The sequence below is a fragment of the Schistocerca nitens genome, chromosome 1, assembly GCF_023898315.1.
Source record: "Schistocerca nitens isolate TAMUIC-IGC-003100 chromosome 1, iqSchNite1.1, whole genome shotgun sequence".
Classification (NCBI taxonomy): Eukaryota; Metazoa; Arthropoda; class Insecta; order Orthoptera; family Acrididae; genus Schistocerca; species Schistocerca nitens.
The window spans coordinates 478,688,999-478,716,575 of NC_064614.1; the positions used below are offsets into that span (position 1 = coordinate 478,688,999).

A 27,577-nucleotide genomic window follows, 5' to 3' on the forward strand; every position below is an offset into this window, starting at 1 on the left:
CTGGCGGTGACACCACACTTAGTGTTTCTGGTATAGAGAGATGAATGTCGTGGTTGAGATGGTGGGGTTTATTTAGTTCTTTATTGACAGTTAGCTTGTAGTTCTCAGAACCAGTTAATTCGTTTTTTAGTCAATCTTTTTCATACTTACGTTATTTCATTTACAATAGTTTTACTTACTTTCGCAGTTTCCATCTATAAGCACAGAAACGAAACACGTAAAACCCACATCCATGCCAGAAGCGTGACTCGAACCCGTGTCGTCTGGTTCACGGGGCACAAATGATACCTCGAGACGACGAATACTGGCGAAGGACAGCAGTTACTGAAACACCTTTTTTCTATTAGAGGGACAAAATGCGTCATGCGCAGTAAAAATCAACAATTTTCTCCACAAGATTGTGCTACAATTATTGCGAAATTCTCAGTGCCAGCTAAGGGAGAGGAGAACAACTAAACGTAATTGGAATACGTGCCGGACGATGCAGAGATATCAGATTCTGTTGAGAACTTCTTGAGAAACGTTTGTGATACGTGCAAGATTCAATAAGTTCTCGCAAAATCGTTGATAGAGCGTGTCAAAGATATCCGCAGTTTCCTTGAAAAGACGAAGTACAATCTTATCTCGGAGACTCCACGCCGAGAGTCGGACTGTCAGTTTCGCTTCGGACTGCTGCCGCAGCACCATTGTTTGGGCACTTCTATTTGTAAGTACGGATAAGTTGCAGCAGCTAACGCTACTAGTCGGAGCGTACTTCACAGAGAAACGATGACAGTTTCGCAAGCTGCCCGCAGCAGTGTGGACATGGCATTCAATTTCCACTTTATTCCCTTCGTGCGTACAAGACGCCTCATGACCTTGACAGCGTCTGTCATTACTTCGAATCTCACGCGATCTGTTTGACGCTGATGGTTTTAGATTACTACAACTGTGCCTCAGTGTGCCTTACAAGGACAGGCAGTTAGCAATATAACTGTAAATATATTTTAAGTAGAGAGTTATGTTCTGGTATCGAGAAGGAGTATTAGGATTTAACTTCGAATACGAGGACACTGGATACGGAACACAAGCTCGAGGTGCGGAGGGGAGGGGCAGGGAATCGGCCGTGTGTTTTTCAAATGAGATATCCCAACGTTCATCCTAAAAGGTTCAAGGAAGCCACTGAACCTAATTAATTCTGTATGGCCGAGGAGAATTTTAATCGCCGCACTCTCGAAAGCAATTTTAGTGTTTTACCACTGCTTTACCTGGATCGGTACGTTCTAGCATAAACTATGTGAATTGTATAACCTGTATGAGAAAATACATAATGCAAGCGAAATGTAGATCGCAATCACTTAGTACTATACAGTCTGTCAATATTCATGTCGCAAGCAGTCCACGAAGAAATGTGGTTCTGGCAGCGTCTCTTCACTATAGTAAGTCTTCTACACTTGTTTGTCCAACTATCCCACTGTTATTCGCTACTATACCATCTATCACATTAACTGATGAAACGTGATATCTACTCAACATAATTTTCTGTTTCGGTTTCTTCATACTGCAATTATTTTCAACTACTTCTCCTTGTCAAATTTCAGCATATCTTCTGACACCCTGTCTAAGGTATCTCCGCATTTTAGCATATGTTGTATTGTTATCGTTTGCTTCAAACTACAGATTTCTTTATAATAGCTGTCTTGTTTTCTGTTTGAGGTTTTATTTTTTGTTGCTTTTTCAAGCACCGTACATTTTCATAGGTATATGTGTGGTTTATTCGGTTTTAGATCCAATTCGCTGTTTTTCTCTGAAAGCAACAACACAATAGTCAAAAAAGCCTGTGACAAGAAATCAACAGAACGTGCAACACAAAACATAGTGTAACACAAAAACTTTCAGATGAAAATGTATTGTGATCTGGTTGCCGTCGCTTCGGGAACAGTTCAGCTTAGTATCGTTGTGCATTCGGTGAACCTATACATTTAGTGCATATTGGTCAACTCCCCATTACTAAACCGATCCACGTTGCTGTGCATCGCTGCTGCTGTTTAACTAACACTAAAGGAAAAACAGAGCAAAGCACTACTATCTGAAAACTTCAGGACGAAGAATAAAGTGGACATTGCTGTAGTTACCTAGTGCACTTCATGCAAACAAACGAGAACACTCGTGTGCGCAGGAAGCAAAATGCAAAACAGGGGAAGAGCTATTTCAGTGTAGCGGAGGAGCAAATGGGTTACAGGCGGAACGAGCATGTATAATAAAATGTAAACGGTTTATTTTACAAGCATAGCCATGCGAAACACAATTTGGTCGTAAATAGCAGCTTCACTGTTAAGAAGGCGTTCACAGATCGTTAGAGTAACTGCATACACCGTTCCACATTACAAATAGTAGAGTTCACGGTTTGACATAATACAATGGATCTTTCACTATCATTACTTCTACACATTTAAAAAAGGCTCCACTCTGCGTTTCTTAATTTTCGGTACCCGTGTCTTCTTTCATTTCCAAAGGCAGTATCAGTTGATTCACTTTCTTCACTTGCGGAATCAGTATTGCTTTCATCACTATGTATTCGAGTTTGTACTACTCCCTACATTTATGATAACTTCCAGCACTTGGTACAGTAAACTTTCACTTGAAATATACTGCTCTTCAATTTTATTTATCCATAATAGTTAATAACGTTTCTATTCATAATATCACACTACGTTCGGAAACGTCATTCTTGTCTCTTGCCTGTATCGGCGATATAGGATTCACTTTTGGGTGGTATGAAAGAAGTCATAACACAGTATGACTCTGTTCGGTTAAAATACTGTTTATTTATTAGTGCTGTGACCTGGTTTGAAAATTTGATCAATGAAGACAACTGGGGTCTCAGAATGTGGTTTTGGAAATGCATTCCTTTTTGTGTTAACCAGGATATCTCCCCGTGAAGTTTGATGGTGGAGCACGGGTCAGTAACTTACGAGGGCTATCCACAAAGTACATTACATTTTGGAATTAAAAATAAATAAAGTATTGGAATTTTTTTTTATTATATACAGATGAAAACCACACTTAAATACTACTTTTCTACATAGTTGCTATTTAAATTAAGGCACTTATCGTAGCGATGGACGAGCTTGGAATATCCTTCGTCGTAAAATTCTGCCGCCTGCGCCTTCAACCACGTGGTTACCTCTTCTTGAAGCTGTGCGTCGTCATCAAAACGCTGCATAGCCAACCACTTCTTCATTGCTGGGAATAAGTGGAAGTCGCTCGGTGCCAGGTCGGGGCTGTACGGCGGATGAGGAAACAACTCCCACTTAAAAGATTCGAGAACTTCACGAGTGGCATTTGTCGTGTGGGCTCGGGAGTTGTCGTGAATCAGCAAGATCTTTGAGCCCAACTTTCCCCTGCGCTTGTTTTGTACTGCTCTTCTGAGGTTGTGCAGAGTTTGACAATACCTTTGAGAGTTTATTGTAGTGCCTCTTTCCAGGAAATCCACAAAAATCACACCTTTTCTGTCCCAAAAGACAGTCATTACATGGTTGAAGGCGCAGGAGGCCGAATTTTACGACAAAGGAATTTTCTAGCTCGTCCATCGCTTCGATAAGTGCCTTAATTTAAATGGCAACTATGTAGGAAAGTAGTACACTCCTGGAAATTGAAATAAGAACACCGTGAATTCATTGTCCCAGGAAGGGGAAACTTTATTGACACATTCCTGGGGTCAGATACATCACATGATCACACTGACAGAACCACAGGCACATAGACACAGGCAACAGAGCATGCGCAATGTCGGCACTAGTACAGTGTATATCCACCTTTCGCAGCAATGCAGGCTGCTATTCTCCCATGGAGACGATCGTAGAGATGCTGGATGTAGTCCTGTGGAACGGCTTGCCATGCCATTTCCACCTGGCGCCTCAGTTGGACCAGCGTTCGTGCCGGACGTGCAGACCGCGTGAGACGACGCTTCATCCAGTCCCAAACATGCTCAATGGGGGACAGATCCGGAGATCTTGCTGGCCAGGGTAGTTGACTTACACCTTCTAGAGCACGTTGGGTGGCACGGGATACATGCGGACGTGCATTGTCCTGTTGGAACAGCAAGTTCCCTTGCCGGTCTAGGAATGGTAGAACGATGGGTTCGATGACGGTTTGGATGTACCGTGCACTATTCAGTGTCCCCTCGACGATCACCAGTGGTGTACGGCCAGTGTAGGAGATCGCTCCCCACACCATGATGCCGGGTGTTGGCCCTGTGAGCCTCGGTCGTATGCAGTCCTGATTGTGGCGCTCACCTGCACGGCGCCAAACACGCATACGACCATCATTGGCACCAAGGCAGAAGCGGCTCTCATCGCTGAAGACGACACGTCTCCATTCGTCCCTCCATTCACGCCTGTCGCGACACCACTGGAGGCGGGCTGCACGATGTTGGGGCGTGAGCGGAAGACGGCCTAACGGTGTGCGGGACCGTAGCCCAGCTTCATGGAGACGGTTGCGAATGGTCCTCGCCGATACCCCAGGAGCAACAGTGTCCCTAATTTGCTGGGAAGTGGCGGTGCGATCCCCTACGACACTGCGTAGGATCCTACGGTCTTGGCGTGCATCCGTGCGTCGCTGCGGTCCGGTCCCAGGTCGACGGGCACGTGCACCTTCCGCCGACCACTGGCGACAACATCGATGTACTGTGGAGACCTCACGCCCCACGTGTTGAGCAATTCGGCGGTACGTCCACCCGGCCTCCCGCATGCCCACTATACGCCCTCGCTCAAAGTCCGTCAACTGCACATACGGTTCACGTCCATGCTGTCGCGGCATGCTACCAGTATTAAAGACTGCGATGGAGCTCCGTATGCCACGGCAAACTGGCTGACACTGACGGCGGCGGTGCACAAATGCTGCGCAGCTAGCGCCATTCGACGGCCAACACCGCGGTTCCTGGTGTGTCCGCTGTGCCGTGCGTGTGATCATTGCTTGTACAGCCCTCTCGCAGTGTCCGGAGCAAGTATGGTGGGTCTGACACACCGGTGTCAATGTGTTCTTTTTTCCATTTCCAGGAGTGTATTTAAGTATGGCTTTCATCTGTATATAATAAAAAAATTTCCAATACTTTATTTATTTTTAATTCCAAAACGTAATGTACTTTGTCGATAGCCCTCGTATTTTGGTAAGAGGCTTTATGTATAATTAAGAAAGTATGAGGAAGTAGATTAGGTATTAATCTCTCCCTGAGCCATTTTTCATAATTTTCAGAAGTCCATGTCGTCATGATAATTCCTGTTTTCTGTCCGCCGGCCGCGGTGGTCTCGCGGTTCTAGGCGTGCAGTCCGGAACCGTGCGACTGCTACGGTCGCAGGTTCGAATCCTGCCTCGGGCATGGATGTGTGTGATGTCCTTAGGTTAGTTAGGTTTAAGTAGTTCTAAGTTCTAGGGGACTGATAACCACAGCAGTTGAGTCCCATAGTGCTCAGAGCCATTTGAACCATTTCTTTGTTTTCTGTCCAAATTTAAACCTAAGCAGGCTTTGAGTAGAAAACCGTCCTCCCCGCCAGCATGAGTGATGATAATTATGATTCCTGTCGAAATAGGTTTCGCACGGTGCTATGTAACAAGTGTGAACATATATCTCGTTCACATAGACAACTGGACGACACTCACATCTGATTCCTCAGATACCTTTTAAGTAAGCAATTCGTTTATCCGTGATACTACTTTGTTCCTGGAGAACTTTTCGGTTGCTCGCAGTCTTCAATCACCTAAATCCAAGAGTATGAAGAATTTTATAAATTGTGTTTATACATCGTATAAAATTTATTAAAGTTTATAGCTTATTATGAATTTACTTTAAAGAAGGTCTTTTATTAGTAACGTAGAAATTATTCACCATTTGCGTATTAAAATTGTCTAAACTGGCCTTCAAACATCTTGTGGACTTATCCTTGCTGAAGATGTCGAGGGTTTACCTGCCTACACTCTTTCTCTCCTGAGTAGCCGAACGGAAGTAAACGAAACATCAGTTGTACGGTCACTCGTTTTCAATGTGTGTTTTAGTATCAATGGAGGCCTTAGCTCAGCTTCTTTCTTTGTAAACTGGTAGACATTTGCAACTGCTTCCTGTGTTTGACTATGAGGAACTTTGCCGTTTAAACTGATTTTTAGTGGTGGTACCTTCAACTTCGAATGTGTTCTCCCAGAGTATTTATTTGGGGAGCGCTTCGTGTGACTCGATATCAAAACATCCGATGCTGACGATCGGCTGACGAGAAGAACACGGAAACCACCATCAACCGATTAACAGAGAAACTTCGCTCAGTCGAAGAGGGGTCAAAACAAACGATCGCACGTCTCAGTTTATCGATACATACTCCTCTGTTTCTGAGAAAACGGCGATCCAAATTTTCGCCGTAATTTATACGTCTAGTAGTACACTGAAAGTTGAACTGAAACGGAGGCACAGTGGATAGCATAGTAGCTTCGTACTTTCGCGCCCCGTTTCCGAAACACGATTCTTTCTTATTTATTTATCTACCCATGTTCGTAGACGGCTACTACACAAATGTTTCATATCAAAATAGGAAATACGAAGGCTGTTAACAGTAAAATCACCACTGGATTTCATAATATGTGTAATACGTGTAATAGTATCGCGGACTTTCAACCGTATCCTTTTACGCTGTTAATTGTGAAACACCCTGTATATAAGCTGACTATTTCTTCTGCCGATGACATGGACATTACAAGTATGCAGTCGATCACATGCTAAGATCTTAATGAATTCTCACTCTAAATACAGCAAAGAGAACATTTCCTTTGAGTATGTTGTGGAGTTTACACTATGATGTCCCCATACTGAGAATTCGCCTTGTTATGTGGCAGGGTTGTATGTTAAAATTTTAGAGATAGGATTCTCAAAAAGTAAATTTACTTTTCGGCGGACAATAACGTCAAGAAGTGGCAAGGTATCGTCTGTCTCTACGTCCACCGTGACTTTGGTGTGGTCGTGTATACTGGTGATGTGGTCCAAGAACTTCAAATGGGTGTCCCAGCCACAGTGTTTACCGAGACACAGCCACACGGAGCAGTACCTATACGCTTTCGGCTGTCGCCACCCAGCACACAATCTTTCTGTTTTCAGGACACTGATGCGTCAATCGGAAGCAGAATCCGGAGAACCAGATGCTTTAAAATTTTCTTTGTCGATTTAAACCAAACTCAGTATTACAGTACGTTTGAATCTACGTGTAAAACCATACAGGCAACGTGAAGACGTGCTACATGTTATGAACTACCCGAGGACTGCGTGTCTTCGACTTTGCTCGGTGTAACAATACAAGTGAGAAGAGAGTTATTGCAACTGGTATCTGATTCACTAGATAAGATATCTTGTGCATCCTGAAGAATGTTCAAAGTTTAATCTGAGTGGTAGCTGTAATTTAATCTTCGTTGACTTCTTATCTTGATCTGTTGTCATTTCTGAAGACAAAATCTTTTTCTCAGTTCTCATCATCTGTCGAAAATTTTTTCTTCAGTCTAATTATAGAGTTTTCCTATTTCTTTTTCTTATTCACAACAGAGAAACGATGGTTTCTGAGTATACAGTCTCACTGACTGAATCATTTTTTAAACATATCCTCCTGCTGTTAACTACGACCACTAATGCTATAGCAGTGCCCACGTAAGAAGGCGGATGGTGGGTGTTCTAACTTGTTTTGAAATATGACAGCCAAAGACTGAGATAAAAAACACCACTGCGCATTTACAATAGAGTAGTGTTCTGTACATAGCACACTTCAGACGAGAGGTTGTATGTGGACAAAATTTCTTTTTTTCCCTATTTTTTCCCAGGAAGCATGTTAAAAAATAATGGACAAGACTTCTGAGTACTGTTGATCTCTAATAGCTCTTATAAACGTTTGACTCGGAAGTAAACATTTTGAAAAGACATCGAAAGGGATGTAACTTCTCATAAAAAACAGCAGAGAACGTAACTTTTACTGTGCTTCTGTGATGAAGTTAAAAAGAACCAGAGAAAGAAGAAATGGCACTATTTCGAGAGAGTCTGCCGATGTTCCTGAATTTAATGTACAAAATAGACAAATTCCATCTGGAATTTTCCTTAGGGAAACTGAACAAATAAGACTTTTCTCCGTATTTAGCATACAGAACAATAATCTCTGCAGTTCTACGTACATAACAAGCCACAACGTTTTGAGTGCGAGATAGAAGAGCGTTGAGAGACACAGGAATGAAACTATTAAAATTAAATTTCGGAATCACCTGTTGCCTTTTTAGCACGGGAAAGTTGCAGACCATGGATACCTTGCAACTGTAGACTAAAGCTTGAGAATGGAAGGAGTCGTAACTTGCATCAAGAATGAACAATGTGCGCTCATACAGGCATAGTTTATTGCCACTTTTCGCACTATTCAGGTACTGTTTGGACATTCGTTTTCATTTGCTGTTGACTTCACTAGACAGTAAACGACGCCATCATCTGCAAACAATCTAAGAGGGATGCACAGGTTGTCTCTTAAACCATTCATGTTGATTAAGAAGACTAAAGGGCTCATCACATTTCTCAGGGAACATCAGATGTAACGTCAGTTTCACTAGATGAATTCCCGTAGTTACTACGAACTGTGTGACCTTTCTGAGGAAAACATGAAACCAGTCGCATAGCTGAGACGATATCCATACGCACGCAATTTGACTAAAAGCCATTTGTCGGTAACGATGTAAAAGATTAGCAGATTTTATTGCATGATAAATAACACAAATTTTGATGTAGTTTCCTCACTGAAGCGCAACTGAACAGTTTCGTTTTTACCCCTCAGAAAATTTAATTTTACCCCACAGGGGTAATACTCCCAGGTTAGGAAAAACTGTTTCAGGCTAAGCTTTTAGTTTGGTGATTTTAGTGTGTTGCAGAGTTAATGATTCAGTCTTTGATTCATGATCAGCCGTTCACACGTTTCTGCTATAGCTTTTGAAATTATCCTCTATTGCCCTTTGTTCTTATTTTACCGTGCATTTTAATACTTGACATAGGGCTTTTTTTTACCGTCAGTGCAGTTGTTTGTATGTATGTGAGGATGTGTGGTTTCACAGAATTTTGTTGGACACTTTTTAAATATCACATTTTTTTAAACCCATACTCACTTCTGTATAGCGTACTTTAGTGTCATCTCTGTATAGCGTACTGTAGTGTCGAGCACCTTAAACCCAATCGTCACCATCATCTTCAACGTTATACACACATCAAAAAAAGTTTTGCATCAACTCGGTTCCGGGATTTCTGGAACCTGTACAGAAAATTGGAATAGAGATCAACATAAACATCATTTCTACCCTTTTTATTGCTCATGAAAACCACACATTGCATGTTGTACCACCATACAGCGAGACCTTCAGAGGTGGTAGACCAGATTGCTGCACACACCGGTACCTCTGATCCTAGTAGCGCGTCCTCTTGTATTGATGCATGCCTGTATTCTTCATGGCATACTATCCACAAGTTCTTCAAGGCACTGTTGCTCCAGATTGTCCCACTCCTCAATGGCGATTCGGCGTAGATCCCTCAGAGTGGTTAGTGGGTCACGTCGTCTACGAACAGCCCTTTTCAATCTATTCCAGGCATGTTCGATAGGGTTCATGTCTGCAGAACATTTTGGCCACGCTTGTCGAGCGATGTCGTTATCCTGAAGGAACTCATTCACAAGATGTGCACGATGGGGGGAGGGGGGGGGGGGAAGACGAATGCCTTGCCAATATGCTGCCGATATGGTTGCATTATCGGTGGGAAGATGGCAATCACGCATCGTACAGCCGTTACGGCGCCTTCCATGACCACCAGCGGCGTATGTCGGCCCCACATAATGCCACCCCAAAACAGCAGGGAATCTCCACCTTGCTGCACTCGCTGGACAGTGTGTCCAAGGCGTTCAGCCTGACCGGGTTGCCTCCAAACATGTCTCCGGCGATTGTCTGGTTGAAGACATACGCGACACTCATCGTTGAAGAGAACGTGATGCCAATTTTGAGCGGTCCACTCGGCATGTTGTTGGGCCCATCTGTACCGCGCTGCACAGTGTCGTGGTTGCAAAGATAGACCTCGCAATGGACGTTGGGAGCGAAGTTGCGCATCACGCAGCCTATTGCACACAGTTTAAGTCGTAATGCGACGTCTTGTGGCTGCACGAAAAGCATTATTCAACATGGCGGCGTTGCTGTCAGGGTTCCTCCCAGCCATAATCCGTAGGTAGCGGTCGTCCACTGCAGTAGTAGCCCTGGGCGGCTTGAGCAAGGACTGTTATCGACAGTTCCTGTCTCTCTGTGTCTCCTTCATGTCCGAACAACATCGCTTTGGTTCACTGCGAGAAGCCTGGACACTTGCCTTGTTGAGAGCCCTTCCTGGCACAAATTAACAATGCGGACGCGATCGAACAGCGGTATTGACGGTTTAGGCATGGTTGAACTACAGACAACATGAGACGCGTACCTCCTTCCTGGTGGAATGACTGGAATTTTCTGCTGTCGGACCCCCTCCGTCTAATAGGCGCTGTTCATGTATGGTTGTTTACATCTTTGGGCTGGTTTAGTGACATTTCTGAACAGTCAAAGCAAAGGGACTGTGTCTGTGATACAATATCCACAGTCAACGTCTATCTTCAGGAGTTCTGGGAACCGGTGTGATGCAAAACTTTTTTTGATGTGTGTATATTGCGTGAGCGGTTCACTCAATAACACAGGTATTCAGAAACAATGAAATGAAACTGAAATCTTTTCAGTAGTATCCTCATTCACTCATCCTGCTTCAGCTGGAGCTAAGTGCTCACCTCATACAATTTTGCATTGTTTATGTAGGTATTATTTACAATTAACTACAGAGTATTGATATTTTCCCTTATCCTGGACGTCATGCAGCTACTATATTGTGCATAGATCACTTGTGTATACCATTTAATGCCAAATCTGCGTTGTCTTCCAGGTGTTCCAGTTTTCTAACGCTAGCTACTGTAATGATGCTATTTGCAAAGCAAATTTTGGATTATATCCTCTGAGCTCATTGATATTTAAGGCAGTGCGATGATAAGGATGTGACATACAGGAAATTTCAGTTTGTATATTTTCACAGACTTGCTGCCCAGTTTCTCGGTTTGTCATTAAAATAAAGTTGTTTCATGCAGATCCCTTTATAGCTGAGCAGTTCTCTTCACCCTTGTCCTCAAGCTTTCTACAGCACTGTCACTGCATACTACTATTCACGACGATTCACAACCAAGCTTTCGTAATATTCAGTCATAAAGTGTTTGTTCTTTCGAATGTATTTTCTAATATACGATAAACTCTCCTATGTTTTCAAAATTTCTTTATTCTGGAAATGCTGTGAACGAATTAGAATTTTTATTAGTGTATTTATTAACGTATGACTTTCTTCATAAGAGTTCTCTAGTCAGTAAAAGCACTGTAGCAACGTGATAAGTATGTAAAGAAGAGCAGTTGAACTATGGAAGGGCTGATCTTGTAAATATACTATTTTGCATGTTTCAGGTACTTCAGCCCACATTTCAAGATGAGAGAAGAAATTTCCGATGATGTTCCAAATCCTGTTAAGGTACACATTCACAGATTTTCATTTCTTGATTATAATTTAAAACTGCTTTCCTTTTCACAACTACCATTGAGGCAGCTGAACATGAATAGACCATGTACTTGAATGTACGGGAAAACTGTATCAATAAATAAAACTTTATACCACCAATTATATAAAAAAAAGGTAAATCTGTGTTCACATTAAGGCTGGGCTCAACATCGCAGTGCTTTACTGGGCATGGACCTAATGTAGAACTGACTTGCCCAGCAAGTTATATGGGGGCCTCCAGTTTAACGTTGACTTCAAACTACGATTCAGTTTGGCATTTTTTCACATTAAAAAATCATTGCCAGAGGCATGAGAAGGATAACAGACAGAATAAAAGTAGGACTGAATGGAGATCGAACCGTATACCGGTGCATATGTGGCCTGGCACTCACCCATGTTGACCGATGACCGTAGCAGTCTGGTCCCTTTAACCCCACAAACCAAACCACACTCACCCATGTTCTTCCCGATGAGTCTCTGAGCCACACGTGTTTCTGGAGAATCTCCCTACGCGAGGTGTCTGTGCCGATTCCACGAGTAGACGTAGGACTAGCATCAACAACAGTTGTTGGAGGAGAGCGAACAACTTGATGATCAACAGTACATGAGACATGTTCATCAGACGACGCCAGGTCAGGAAAGAAGTGATGTCTTGGAAGGAGGCTTTCACATTCCTCGCCACATGCGGTTGAGCAATTTCCTGCCAAAATGCGACATACAGTTGTTGTTGCAGTACCTAATGTTCCAAGGACCCCCTGGACGCGCATTCGGGAGGACGACGTTTCAATCCCGCGTCCGACCATCCTGATTTAGGTTTTCCGTGATTTCCCTAAATCGCTTCAGGCAAATGCCGGGATGGTTGCTTTGATAGGGCATGGCCAACTTCCTTCCCCATCCTTCTCTGATCCGATGAGACCGATGAACTCGCTGTTTGGTCTCTTCCTCCTAATAAACCCAACCAACCCACCCAAGGATTCCCTGATACAGCAGTTGCTGTTTAAAGTGTTATCAATACAAGGAATCGAGAATGAATGTTGTAGTTAAGGGACAACCCTCGTAACTGTCCGTTCTGTAGCGTAAATACACATATTGCCAGACTATGGTTACGATGATAGCGTTCTAATTTATTCAACGATTATTATTGGACCGATTTAAATGTGACCCGACATGAGCGCTAGATAGCTTAGCGATTAACAAAAGTGTAATAAATACTATTTAACGTAGTTTGTTATAATGTGTAATTAATATTATAATTATAAGACAGATGCGTTAAAAGACTATGTTCAGTTGCTTACAAAATTTGGGCCAAACAGTTATCAGCTAATTAAAACATCGATAAAAATGCATAAATAAATTGCGAAACACTTTGCCTTGAAGAATTCGATTCCAGATTTGTAATCTGCAAATCAAATACAATCGTTTGACACCTATATCAGTCACATTCTGTTTAATTTTTGTTTTGGTATTTATGTACTGCTTTTCGTTTTTTTTAATGTTTTGAGCCCTTCTATCCTCATGTCACCCAGGTTCGACGAGTATATTACGAGGGACATTCGATAATTAAAGAGGCAAATTGGTGTAAAACTGAAGCAGTTTGTATCAGTTTTGCACTTTCATAACTTGAGGTTGATATCACTGGGATGAACTGAGAACAACTGAAGGATAAAAAACGTTTGTTTATAACCTCCATCCGGACAGGTTTCGGAAGCCTCAACGTACCGACCGACCGCCGTGTCATCCCCAGCCTAGAGGCGTCACTGAATGCGGATATGGAGGGGCATGACGTCAGCACGCCACTGTCCCGGCCATTGTAAGTTTTCATGATCGTAGCCGCTACTTCTCAGTCAAGTAGCTCCTCAGTCTACCTCACAAGGGTTGAATGCACCCCTCTTGCTAATTGCGCTCGGCAGACTGGACGGTCACCCATCCAAGTGCTAGCCAAGCCCGACAGCGCTTAACTTTGCTGATCTGACGGGGAGCGGTGTTACCACTGCGGCAATTCCGTTGGCGTTTAAAACCCTCCTATTATGTTTAATGATGGTGTGTCCACCTGAAGTTTCCACATTAGTTGAACAACGTTCAGTGATCCATTTTTTGGTTTCTGGAGGTCAAAAACCAGCTGAAATCTTGTCTCGAATGATTTAACAGTATGGTGAAAGTTGCATAAGCCGCGGAAATTTTTATAAGTAAGTAGAATAGTTCAAAACGATCGGACAGTGACTGACAAGCAAAGTCCTGGCGTGCCAGTTGCAGTGTCAGTTTCTGCCCCTGAAACCCGTATTGACGACGTTATTCGTGAATACCGACGTGTTAAAATTGAACATATAGCAAAAACTGTTGCAATAAATGCTGGCAGCGGGAAAAGTCACGTTGACCGTCTTTTGGGATGCCCAAGATGTCGTCTTTTGTGATTATTTGGAAAATCGCCGTACAATAATCAGTGCCTACTATTCACATTCACTGATGTGCAAAGTAAAGCCAGTAATGAGAAAAAAAAGTCGCGGATCTTAAAGAACAGGCTTGCTATTGCTGCACGACAATGCTCGTCTTCACTTCGCCCAGCTGACCCAAGAAACCACTGGAAAACTGGATTGGGAGATACTACCCCATCCTCACTACATTTCACATTTGACACTCTCGGATTTTCATTTGTTTGGTCCACTTAGTCAGCCATTACGCGGAAACGTTCAGCGACAAGGAGGAGGTCAAACAACAAGACAAAGACTTGTTTGCATCAAGGATAAAAACAAAAATTAGTTCATCGTTGGGACAAGTGTGTTAATATTGGCAGGGACTATGCTGAGAAACAATAAAGTCTCATTTTGTCAAAATACTGTTTTTTTCGTACATTAGTTTGTCACTTCAATAACTGAATGTCCATTGTATAAGCACGATTTGTATAAAAAACAGAACCGCCGATCTCTGAGGGTGACTGAGTTATTTTTTCGTCTACTGAACGATACTTAAAATTTGCCTTTAACGTCATTTCGTATTGTGTAAATAGTTATTTGATTCAAAAGGCATTGTGTGATTCTGGCATTCGGCTTGTTTGTCGCCACAAGAAATATGCCACAGGCCACTTGATAGAAGATGTTGAGTCAGGTGAAGCTAAGCATTTGTTCATTGTGTTACGGTAGCGAATAACAGTGTGACAAGAGCGACATGTAGTTTCGTTTGACAGCTTCGGACAACTCATACATGTAATCGTTTCTGAGTAACAGTATGGTGGCAATACTGATGACGGCCGTATTGAAGACGAGCAGATGCGTCTTTTTATTTTATGCTGAAGGCCTTTGATAATAAATTAACATTATGCAAAGTTTTCGCTTGTCATTGAGCGCATTCAATTCACCTCAGTGATCATAAGCCGAGAACATGAAGACGATTTCGTCAGTGGAGCCGTTATAGCTACATCACATCGGGAAGACTGAGTAGACATTTAGTGGAAGCGTCGATGGGCGGTTACACGTTTGATCAACAGGTGGCGTAACTTAGCCGTTACACCAACAATTAAATAAATATTCTTTGAAATACAAAATTGTAATCGCTAGATACACTGATATAGGAATAGCTGTCATATGAAGGAAAAATTATACATACGACATGCATTTAAATAATATTCCAACATAGGGCAAAGACTGTCGGTTCATACTTGAATCACCGAAACAATTAGACGATACCCTACTACATTTATAGCTTGTTTACAAATTCAGATAAATTAACTGTTAGAATTGACAAAACATACACTTTTCCTTTCCTTTTTTATATTCAAAAATTCTTGGAAAATAAAATTAACAATAGAAACATAAAACATCGTAATATGCTGCGCAACAGTCAACTGCTTGGGTTAAGCGACTATGGGTAGGATATAAGAGTTGTGAAAGGGATCTTATTGTTATGTATGGCCTATCAAATATACGAAGCACATACCTAGAAATTAATATAACAGGTAAGCTGAGAATTTTCTACATCAGTTTTGTAAGCATTATAAGCAAAACATAAAATATATATTATTATTTATTATGTGCTTTTACGGCCTCATTGGACTACTTTAGTCAGTCATTTTCTGGTCCTCTTCTTCAGTAAGCTCTTGTTCCGTTATTTCTTATCTATCCAGTATCTTTTCATTCATTCTGATCTTTCCTGTCTTTCCTCATCTGTAAATACCCTTTTCATTGTGTGTGTTTTTTTTCTGCTTTTAGTTTAAAGCTTATTTTCTTGTCATTCAGTTTCTTGAGATTTTTTGTCTTGTTTTGCAGATCATCCAAGGTTATATCTTCATTGCCAGAGGCAATATATTATTATTATGTGCGATTGGACCCATACGGATCACGCAAAGCTTTTCCGATTCAATTTTTTAATTCTCCAAACTACTCTCATTCTTTCCCCATGAATTCTCTTTCTTTCCTCTGTCCGTTTTGTCCCCTGTCTCTTGCAAACTTCATTCTCGGGTTGTACTTTCGAACTATTGATTTTTTGCCTGTATACATTTCTGTTTATAACTTCTGAAGAATTTATTTGTGCATTTGCTAGATCTGTTTTGGTTTCTTGTATCCAGGGTATGGTTTTCAATTTTTCAATGTATATTAAAATTTTGTGGGAGAGTCTGGGTGTTGGGAGTCTGTGGATATGACCGTAAAATTTTAGTCTTCTTTTCCGGATGTCTGCGGCGAGGTTAGATAATTTTTCTGTAGTTTTCCGAGACTGTAACCTGTATCCATCTTCAGTTCTTTTTGGGCCAAGAATCTTTCTGATAATTTTGCGTTCCTCTTTCAGGATGCCTTCCAGGTCGCCTTTTCTATGGAGTGTGAGTGTTTCGCTGGCATATAGTGCTTCGGGCTTGATTACTGTATTGTAGTGTCGTATTTTTGAGTGAATGGAGAGACACTTTTTATTGCAGATGTTGTGGGTTTTCCAGTATGTTCTTTTCAGTTTTTGCAGTCGAACTTTTTGTGCAGTTTTCTCTCCCCCTGTGGGTTCTAGGACCTCGCCTAAGTATTTAAAGAATGGAACTCTCTCAATTTGTCCATATTTTGTAGTCAGTTTTTGAGTTTCAAATTTTGAGCAGATGAATTTGGTTTTTTGGAAGGAAATTTGTAGTCCAACTTTTTCGGCGCATTCTTTGAGAATGTCTATCTGTTTAATTGCTGTGGTCTCGTTTTCTGCTAGAATGGCCACGTCATCTGCAAATGCCAAGCATGAAATTTTAATACCATCTTTAGATCTTCCTAGTTGTATAGGCTTCCAGTAATTTTGATTCTTCAGTTCTTTTTCCCATTCTCGGATGACTTTGTCTAAGGCAAGGTTGAAGAGGAGTGGAGACAAGCCGTCACCTTGTCTGACGCCAGTTTTGATCAGGAAGGGCTCTGATATTTCACCCAGGAATTTTATCTTAGAAGTTGTGTTTGTGAGCGTTTCTTTGATAAGGTTTAGGGTTTTCGGATCGAGTCCTAGCTCCTCAAGGATAATAAAGAGAGATTGCCTATCGATTGAATCATAAGCCTTTGCGAAATCAACAAAGGAACAAATGATCGGACTGTTTCTGACTGCTTTGTATTTTAGTGTTGTCTTCAAATTGAAAATTTGTTCTGCACAGGATCGGTGAGGGCGAAAGCCAGCTTGGTATTCACCAATACTGTGTTCGAGTTGTTCTTGTGTTCGTTGAAGAAGACAAGCTGAGAGGATTTTATAAGTGACTTGGAGAAGGGAGATTCCTCGATAGTTGTTTATATCTGCCATGTCTCCCTTTTTATGCAGTGGATGAATTAGGGCGCATTTCCAATCTTCTGGTAGTTTTTCTGTCTGCCAAATGTCTGTGATGATTTGAGTGAGTTCTTTGAGGGAATTTGGTCCAAGATTTTTAAGTAGTTCTGCAGTGATATTATCTTCTCCGGATGCCTTGTTGTTTTTCAGTCTATGAATATGTCTTTGGATCTCCTCTAGTGTAAGTGGTGGGGATTCTGGATTTGTGTAGACAGCAGTTTCTTGAGGGAATCTTGAAGAAGGTTCAGGGCAATTGAGGAGTCCGGAAAAGTATCTTGCCAGCTCCTCACAATTTTCCCGATTTGTGAGCGCTAGTTTTCCATCTGGTTTTCTGAAACATAGATTTCGTGAGCCGTATCCATTGATTCTCCCAGCAAAGGTCTTATAGAAGTCTCGTACATTATAGTTACGGAAATTTTCTTCAATAGACTCACACTGTTGCTTGAGGTACTTCCTCTTGACTTGTCTGATTGTTTTTGCCACTTGTCTTCTGGTGTTGTGGAAGTGATCTAGATTTTCTGGGGATTTTTTACTGTTATACTTCAGAAAGGCTTTCTTTCTTTCTTCCAGCGCTTTTTCACATCCAGAGTCCCACCAGGGGTGTTTTGTGTTCTTTTTCAATGGGATCAGTTCTTTTGCCTTCTTTGTAATTTTTGTTCGAAATTTTTCCCAAGAGTCAGCTGGTTCCTTTTCCCACTCCTCCTTCAGATTGGTTTCTTTGATTGTTCGTGTGTCAAATTTCATCATGTGTGTTTTCTTCGGATAGAATTTTTTTGGGGTGAATTTCACTTTAATGCGTGTTAAGTAGTGGTCTGAGTCAATGTTCGCCCCTCTGCGGACTTGGACATCATGGATCTCTTTCTGTACGAAATAGGAGATGGCAATGTGGTCAATCTGATATTCGCCGATCTCTTTTATGGGGGACCTCCAGGTCTTTTGTTTTCTAGGTTTTTTTCTCAAAGATGTAGACATTATTTTTAGATTATTTTGTTGGCATAGTTCAATAAATCTCAGTCCGTTTCTGTTGGTGAATCTGTGTGCTGGATATTTTCCTACAGTTTTTTGGTGTCCTTTCTCTCTGCCAATTTGTGCATTGAAATCTCCCATTAAGATTTTGATATCATCCCGGGTAATTTTGGCCATGACATCTTCAAGTTTAGTCCAGAATTTTTCAGTTTGTAGTTGGCGTTTTTTGTTGTCTACGTTTGTGGGTGCATGAACATTTATCAATGTGTATTTCTTGTTGGCGCACTGGATACGCATGGTCATGAGGCGATTATTTATGGAAGAGACCTCTCTAATTGAGCCTAATATATTTCTGTGCACCGCAAATGCCATGCCCAGGAGTGGCGTACCATTGGCAATTCGTTTGTCAGTCTTGCTCTTGAAGATGCGATAGTTTCCATAGTCTATTGTATTTTCATCCGTGAATCTAGTTTCTTGTAACGCTAAGATCTTAATTTTTTGTTGGTCTAGCTCTGTTACTAAGTTGTGTAATTTTCCAGGTTGAATTAGGGTCTGAATGTTAAAGGTACCAATGTACATGGGAACCTTGGGACGAAGTTTGCTTGAGAACTCTGATCGTGATGGCCCGGGTTCCCCAGAATCCGAAAACCCTGTTGTCGTCTGTCGACGAGTGGATTGGTTACCACCTGGGGTAAGCCGGCCGAAGTGGCCGTGCGGTTAAAGGCGCTGCAGTCTGGAACCGCAAGACCGCTACGGTCGCAGGTTCGAATCCTGCCTCGGGCATGGATATTTGTGATGTCCTTAGGTTAGTTAGGTTTAACTAGTTCTAAGTTCTAGGGGACTAATGACCTCAGCAGTTGAGTCCCATAGTGCTCAGAGCCATTTGAACCATTTGAACCACCTGGGGTAATTCTGTCATTACTCTCACGAATCATGATAGCTTGTAAGTTTTGGTCCAGTGTTTCCACTGGGTGTTTAGAACCAGGGATTGTCAGTTCCTGGAGCATATAATACAGCCGCACCTACTAGATGGACAGACGCTGACCTCGCTGCCGCTCGACTCGAGTACAGACGCATTGAGGATTTGGAATGTGAGATTTTTTTTCAAGGTTTTCTCCTATAGATCCGCCGTGTTCTGCGTTAACAGGGTCACCTCGTGTAGGATGTGGCTCTTCACCACGCACGGACGGTCTTGGACGTAGCTTCCTCAGAGGCAAAGGTCTTGCATACCTCCTCAGCTCATCCCTGCGGTGGTGAGGACCAGTACTGAGTCAACCCCAAGCAAAGGTGCTACCTCTACCAACCACCTTGACCCCAGAGGCAATATATATATATATATATATATATATATATATATATATATATATATATATATATATATATATATATATATATATATATATATATTACAACAAGCGATCTTGGCTGCCCAATATTCTTAGTTACCAAATACCAGATCGCTCCAAGCAAGATGTGGAACTCAGGTGTGACAATGTGACAATGGTTCAAGAAACACTCCACAAGAAAGAGGATGTTTGCCTAGTTTCCAATTCATCTGAGGATATTTCTGACACCATACGGGGTCTGGACACATCTCTGGCGAGTCCTCCTGTTGTTAAGGGCTTATGGGCAAGGATGACCCCCCAGCGTGTTCATTGTCTCATCGAGTGTTGCCGTTACGTGTCGCCACTGTCATCAGAACGAAAGGGGATGCCAAACGCTGTTAGGGTAGGAGTCACCTGTTCAGTCGCCCATGGAGTGGAAGGAATATATAGAAGGGGTGCACAAGGAAACGAACTTAAAGACATTATTATTGGAAGAAAGGGAAGAGGCAGTAAATGAAGATGAGGTTGGAGATATGATACTGAGAGAAGAATCTGACACAGCAGTGGAAGACCTAAGTTAAAGCAGGACCCCTGTGGTAGAAGAGATTCTCTCAGAACTTGGTACGCAAGATATATGAAAGGTGAAATACTGTCAGACCTGAATGTAATAACTCCAGTTCCAAAGAAGGCAAGTGCTCATAGGCGTGAATATTACAGAACCATCGTATTAATAACTGATGATTGCAATATGTCACCAACTAAAAAACTACGAGGGTCACTTTTAAAGTAAGAAACGATTTGTAATGGTGTCAGAGAAACTTTATTTATGAACGTAAGCTGTATCACAGGCAACAATATCCACATTTTTTCACTTTTCGACATAGTCACCATGAACATTTGCATATTTGTCAAGTCGTGGCACCAGCTTCTAGCTCCTAGTATCAAATAACTCTGCCGCCTGACTGTTATACCAATTAGTAACAGTTTCTTTCAACATATCATCATTTTCCAAGCGCTTTACACCAAGAAATTCCTTCTGTTTTGGAAACAGATGATAATCTGATTGTGCTAAGTCAGGGCTGTATGGTAAATGCTCCAGTAATTCCAAATGAAACCTGTCCAGTTGCGTCTTTCTTCTTGCCACAAAGTGAGGTCGAGCATTGTCGTGAAGCAGAACGACTCTACTAGATACCAGTCTCCGCCGGCGATTTTGAATAGAGCGTGTAAGCTTTGATAATGTTTCACAGTACACTTGTCATTTACTGTCATTCCTCCTGGCAAAAAGCCTTTCTTCAAGTCTTCATTCATGACAGTAGGCCGTACAGATCGTCCTTATCATGAACATCTGTCCTTCTTTCATTAAAAAGCCTACATCATTTACGCACGTTTCCACGCATTCATTACACCATAAACGTAAATAAGCTGCCGGTGAATTTCATTAGGACAAGCTCGTTTTGCATTTAAGAAGCGAATAACCGAGCACACTTCACAATTGACTGGAAGAATGATAGACGTGGCGACAAACGAAGTAGTTTAACCATAAGACCAACCAACACCGGCAGGGACGTGAAACGTAATGGCGGCGTAGTGAGAGACTAGCTAAGAGTAGCCAACCGTTCACGTCACGTAACAGGGGGCGCGGACACGATGCGCTGTCGGTTCTTACTTTGAAAATGACCCTCGTATAAACATAACAGAGGAAAAGCTGGCAGAGCAGATCTCAGCGATGTAGGAACACGCGAGGCAACACCGACCCTACGATTCATCACAGAACATAGACTGAAGAATGCAAACCTACGATTATAGCATTTGTCTATTTAGAGGTAGCTTTCGATAATGTTCACTGGACTACACACTTTGAAATGTTGAAGGTATCAGGGTAAAATAGAGGGAGAGAAGAGTTGTTCACAGCTTATACAGAAAGCACACTGCAGTTATAAAATTCGAAGAACTTAAAAGGAAACCAGTGGTTGAGATGGGAGTGAAACAGGGCTGTAGCCTATCCTCGTTGTTATGCAATCTGTACATTGAGCAACATAGTGAGGAAACCAAGGAGAAATTTGGAATAGAAATTAAAGTTCAGGGATAAGAAATAAAATTTTGGAGTTTGTTGATGTCACTGTAATTCTGTCGTAGACTGCAATAACCTAGGTACAGCAGCTCAACGGAGTGGACAGTGTCTTGAAAGGACGTAATAAACTGAACACCAACAGAAGTTAAAACGGATAATGGTGTGCAGTCGAATTAAATCAGGCGATTCTAAGGGAATCTACTACTGTACCACTGCCTGTTGATGACAAATTGCTGGAAACAGTTTCTACCGCAACATATCTAGGAGTAACTATCTAGAACGACCTTAAGTGGAATGATCACTTAAAACAAACAGTAGGAAAACAAAATGACAGACTTAGAGTCATAGGCAGAATCTTATGGAAATGTAACTCATCCACGAAGAAAGTTCTTATAAGGCGCTTGTTCGACCGATTCTTGAACATTGTTCATCACTCTGAGACCCTTTCCAGGTAGGACTGATAGAAAAGATAGAGAAGATCCAACTCTGAGCGCCCCACTTCGTTTAGTCGGTGCGAGAGCGTTACAGGGATGCCCATAAACTCCTGTGAAAAACGCTACAAGAGAGATGTTGTGCACCATGGAGATGTTTACTATCAAAATTTCGAGCGAGCACTTCCCGGGAAGAAGCGGACAATATATTAATTCCTTCCGCATATATCTTACGAAATGACCACGACAAGAAAATTCGAGAAATTACAATTTATTCAGAGGCTTACCGACTATCATTCTTCCCACACACCATTCGCAAGTGGAACGGGGAAGGGTGGCTCAGTTAGTAGTACAAGAAGTGCCCTCCGCTACACGCCGTTTGGTGGCTTGCGGATTATGATACAGATGTATGTGAATTGGATTAGGAAGTGAGACGTTAAAATTAGTAGACAAATTTTGCTATTTGAGCAGAAAAATAACTGACGTTGGCCAAAAGGAAGGGGATATAAAACGCAGATTGGAAATAGCAAGAAATATATTTCTAAAAAAGAAGGATTTGTTAACAACTAATACAATTTCAAATGTTAGAAAGTCTTTTCTGAAGGCATTTATTTGAAGAGTAGACTTGTATGGTGCTAAAACATGGACGATAAGCAGTTCAGACAAGAGGAGAAAGTAGATTTTGAAATTTGGTGCTACAGAAAAATGATGAAGATCGTTTGGCTAGATCGGATAACTAATGAAAAGGTACGGAGCAAAACTGAAGTACAAAAAAGGTACTGCGTAACTTGACTGAAAGAAGGACTCGGTTGATAGGATACTCCCGTGTCATCATAGAAGCATCAGTTTCGAAATGAAGGGAAGTGTATGTGGAAGGGAGAATGGGTGGGGGTGGGGGGGTTAAAGTGTGAAAGGAGACCAAGGCTTGACCATAGTAAGCAGACGTATGTAGGCTGCAGCAGAGATGAAGAGCCTTGCACAGGATAGGGTAGCATGGTAAGCTACATCAAACCAGTTTTCCGACTGAAAACCAAAACAACAACAACGAGTGTGCTAGGGGAGTATGCTAATGCATGTTGTGATCCATTAAGCAAGTGCAACTTTGTTTGTGCATGGAGTATCTTAGGTTGGTGATCCCACAATAAATGAAATCTCCTTGGTATGTGAATTGCAATTAACCGAGTAACTGGTAAAGTAAGTGGTTCTGGGTGATATGGGTGTTGTTGTTCAGAATTACTTGTCCAATTATCTGCTGCAGTGTAGTCCGCCTGTACGGTCTTACAGTCGGACGCTTTTTATCCAAACAGCGCTGACCATGACAGTTAATAAAGTGACAGTGTCATTTGAACTGAGGTCCTCGTGATGGCTAGTGTCGAACGTTGCTCTTGAGAAGCTCTGTACCTTGCCCAACTTTGGATGTTGAGTATTCCCATGCGTCCACTCCAATGATCCGACCGTGATTGAATGTGGTGTCTTTCCCATCATTTGCGTCACCCATGCTCAACGGTCCGCACAAGACCTGAAACCGTAGCGGACATACTCAAACCAGAGTTCTGCACTTGGTGATTCGACAGGCCCTATATTAGCCCAACTTGGCAGCTATCTGTAATTACACTCAATAGGTGAGGTTTGAGGAGAGTGGTGCAAGGAAAACTTAAAGCGAAAGGAACGTGTGCCTGGAGAATTTATTTATGAATGTGACAAACTACGCAACACAGAACACCTCCTTCGCTGCAGAAAGCTACGCAAACTCTGTACTATGAACGAACTGCTCAAAATCCACGTAACTCTATTTATCCGGTAGATTTTGGGCTTTGGGACCAAATTCACATCTTTTGCTTATATTTTTGTATATCTTGTTTTTATGTTTAAGTTCCACTTGTAATATTCACTATGATGTCCTATAGTCAGTTATAATAATAATACGTAATGCACTTTCTCATCAGTGAATTTTTTGTTTTATTCTAACTGTAGTGAGTCTCACGGCAGAGGTCTCTGTTTTTGCAGAACACGAGGCATAGGCAGCATCAACGCAGCCGATCTCTGGACGCTTTCGACAACCTCGACCTATTAGAGGCACAGAGGCTTTTCCGGCAAAAGTATCTGCAGAACAGAGCCAAATTCGAGACCCAGGGCAACGACACAGCCGACAACGTCCGTCCTGTGAACGGATGGGTGGTTTCAAAATCTCGGCGTTTTTCGACTGATGAAGAAAGAAGCAGCTCCACTGTTCAAGAGTCCATCGCAAGCACCAAAGTGAAAAACAATGGTGACGATACGCTTAAGGCCCCTTCTCTTGTCAGAGAAATTTCTACAAAATACGTAACACCAGTACACAAATCGATGCTCGAAACAACAGTTAAAGAAGTGCCGTCGAAATCGTTAAGCAATTCCTTGCCACTAACGGCGTTTAGTAGATCGACCAACAGCGACGTACACTTGCGTCGAACCATGTCTGCGCGTGAAGGGAATTTGGATGGGCGAAATGTTTCCAGAATTAATTATATTAAACCACTGCAGACTAGATGGGCGCAGCGGGCGACACCAACAGATGACCACTTAAAATCAACTGTCCACGGCCTTCGGAAACACTCGACTTCAGCAAAGTTCGAAGTAACTGACTCCGCCGTTAACGGGGCTGAAACAAGACAGACCAAATGGACACAACGGGCGGTGGCTGTGGGTGATGTTTCTAAGACATCAGACTTCCAATCAGCTGTTCACTACCTCCGGAAACCCTCGCTCCCTACCGCGACCGATGAAGTGGATTCTAGTGTTAACAGAACTGGAGGGCACCAGATCAAGAGTGCATACCCAGCTGTGGGCGAGGGAGACATCACCAACAGATCAGACTTCAAATCACCTCTCTCCTACTCTCGGGTATACACGTATCGTACCACAGGTAGTGAAACTGGAGAGACTGTTTCAAAAACAGCAGAGAACAAACTAAATAATGAAAGTTCTTTATTCATCTATCTTAATCGTCCTACAACTTCTAGTGTTAACACAGAAGCGGCACGAAATCATCGGCAGGACCAACACGGAACCACCGTCAACAGCAGTACAAGTTTAACCGCAACAGAAAGAAACAAGCAGAGTAGTTCCCCATTTTCTCTGAGTACCAACACTAGAAAAGTCGATATTGCGAATGAGTCACCGGGTTCTCAGAACGGCGCTAAGATTTCTGACTCTTCAGGGCTCTTCGCTGCGGCAAAGAGAACGCCACTGGCATATTCTTCTTTCAAAACGGGAATGCTCAATAAGACGTGGAAACCAGTACCTGTGCATAGGCATAACTCATTCAACGATGCTACGACGCAAGACATCTCTAAGATAAGAGGTTATCGGTCTATATCTCGCACGAAAAGCGACCTAGACAAATACAGAACAGTCCCTGGAACGGGTAATCAGAGCACCTCAGCCAGCGACAAGCCACAGTCTGTCCGAAGCACACTACTTCTCGTGTCGCCACCAAGCGCGAAGTTAGTTGTTACGGCTCGAGATGAAATTCTGCCATCCACCGCATCCCTTAAAACGCAGTTCAGAAGGTTTAATCCTCCCACTTCGTAAAACAATTATATAAAATGTCAGAGTGGTTTATTTTCCAGCTCAATCTTTCGAAAACAGGGAATCTGTTGGGAGGAAAATACTCTCATATGAGACTAAATCAAAAAGAATCGCAAATCGACAATCGCAAAAAAAAACAATAATAGAGAAGTTGTAAACCGATGTATTTCGTGCTCTTGTATTCGCTTCATAGTACGGCAAAAAGTGATTAAAAACGAACATAGTTGATTATACTCACAGACACCGCATTTCCATGTATTGTTTAAAGAAATGTCATATCATTTATCAGAATGATTTCATGTCCACTTCTGTTAATTTTAAACAAAGATTCCATACAAATTGAATACTCTAGAAATTATTGTTAAGAGTCGAACGAAGACGGTAAATTTTTTTCCAGAGAACTTTTAAGATGACGTCCCATAATTTGATTTTGATACACGAGTCATCAAATAAAATGCTCGCACTTTTAACACTTGTTATTTTTCTGATAAAATTTTCTCATTTTGAGAGAACTGATGGGCGATCTGTATTAATTGTAAAAAAAAATTTTAAAAAATCATTCAGCAGCCAAGACAGCACTAAATATTACTTTATTTAAGAGAACCGGTTTCAACAGACTTTGCTGTCATCTTAAGGTCTTAAAATAATTTGTTATAAAACATGTTTATTTTACGCTGAACCTCACGCACAAGATGTCAAGTGGGTAAAAATCAGCACATTATAAAAGGTTTGTCATCGTTAAAATATTTCAAAACATAGAGAACCTTGTGCAAAAGGCCATGTCCATATACATACTGCTCACATATACTTGTTACATCACACAACACTATACACAATAGCACAACTGTCTACATATGCTGGACATATTCTAAACAGTGCGAATCTACTTTAAAGTGCAGTCTACCACAGCGGACAAACCTCAGCGACACCTATACACATTATAAATTAAAGTCCTTGGCCGTGTTTTCTTATCTCCATGTAAAAGTTTCTCAGGAAGTATCGTTGGAATTTTGATACTGTTTTCGTTAACAAGGGTGGTATGTGTATAATTTGTAACTATAATTATGATACGTGTGTAACACGTGTATTGTTATATGTTTCATCTATAATTGACGTTTGGAGTGACATCTCGTGGCAGTCATCAGAGCTACGAGCTGATCAGCTGTAGAGGAGGCGGTTTCTGGTGGGAAAAGTAGTAAAGTAAACAGCCGCCACAATCAAAATAGCTAAAATGCTTGACCAGAATTTACACTATGTGATCGAAAGTGTCCGGACATCCCAAAAAACATATGTTTTTCATATTAGGTGCATTGTGCTGCCACGTACTGCCAGGTACTCCGTATCAGCGACTTCAGTAGTCATTAGACATCGTGAGAGAGCAGAATGGGGCGCTCCGCGGAACCTACGGACTTCGAACGTGGTCAGGTGATTGGGTGTCATTTGTGTCGTACGTATGTACATACAGCACAGAAGCGTAGAGGCCGACATCCACAGGAATTCCAAACTACATCAGGATCCATTGCAAGTACAATGACAGCTAGGTGTGAGGTGAGAAAACTTGGATTTCATGGTCGAGCGGTTGCTCATAAGCCACACATCACGCCGCTAAATGCCAAACGACGATTGATGTAAGAAGCGTAAATATTGGACGATTGAACAGTGGAAAAACGTTGTGTGGAGTGACGCATCACGTTACACAATGTGGCGATCCGATGGCAGGGTGTGGGTATGGTGAATGTCTACTGAACGTCATCTGCCAGAGTGTGTAGTGCCAACAGTAAAATTCGGAGGCGGTGTGTTATGGTGTGGTCGTGTTGTTCATGGAGGGAGC

At 42.0% G+C, this 27,577-nt stretch overlaps 1 protein-coding gene across 1 annotated transcript; it reads left to right on the forward strand.

The window, feature by feature from the left end:
* The first annotated feature begins 641 nt into the window (after window positions 1–641).
* On the forward strand, window positions 642–26,177 carry LOC126236095 (uncharacterized). The gene is made up of 3 exons (XM_049945167.1): window positions 642–706; window positions 11,533–11,596; window positions 24,187–26,177. Exons 2-3 carry the CDS (start codon window positions 11,555–11,557, stop codon window positions 25,747–25,749), a joined length of 1,605 nt encoding a protein of 534 aa, XP_049801124.1. The 5' UTR covers window positions 642–706; window positions 11,533–11,554; the 3' UTR covers window positions 25,750–26,177.
* The last annotated feature ends 1,400 nt before the right edge of the window (window positions 26,178–27,577 follow it).

Bases quoted from the DNA above. Each gene is read 5' to 3' on its own strand.
- LOC126236095 (XM_049945167.1), top strand. From the start codon at position 11,555: ATGAGAGAAGAAATTTCCGATGATGTTCCAAATCCTGTTAAG. The intron at 11,597-24,186 runs GTACACATTCAC...CTGTTTTTGCAG, and splicing joins ATGTTCCAAATCCTGTTAAG to AACACGAGGCATAGGCAGCA.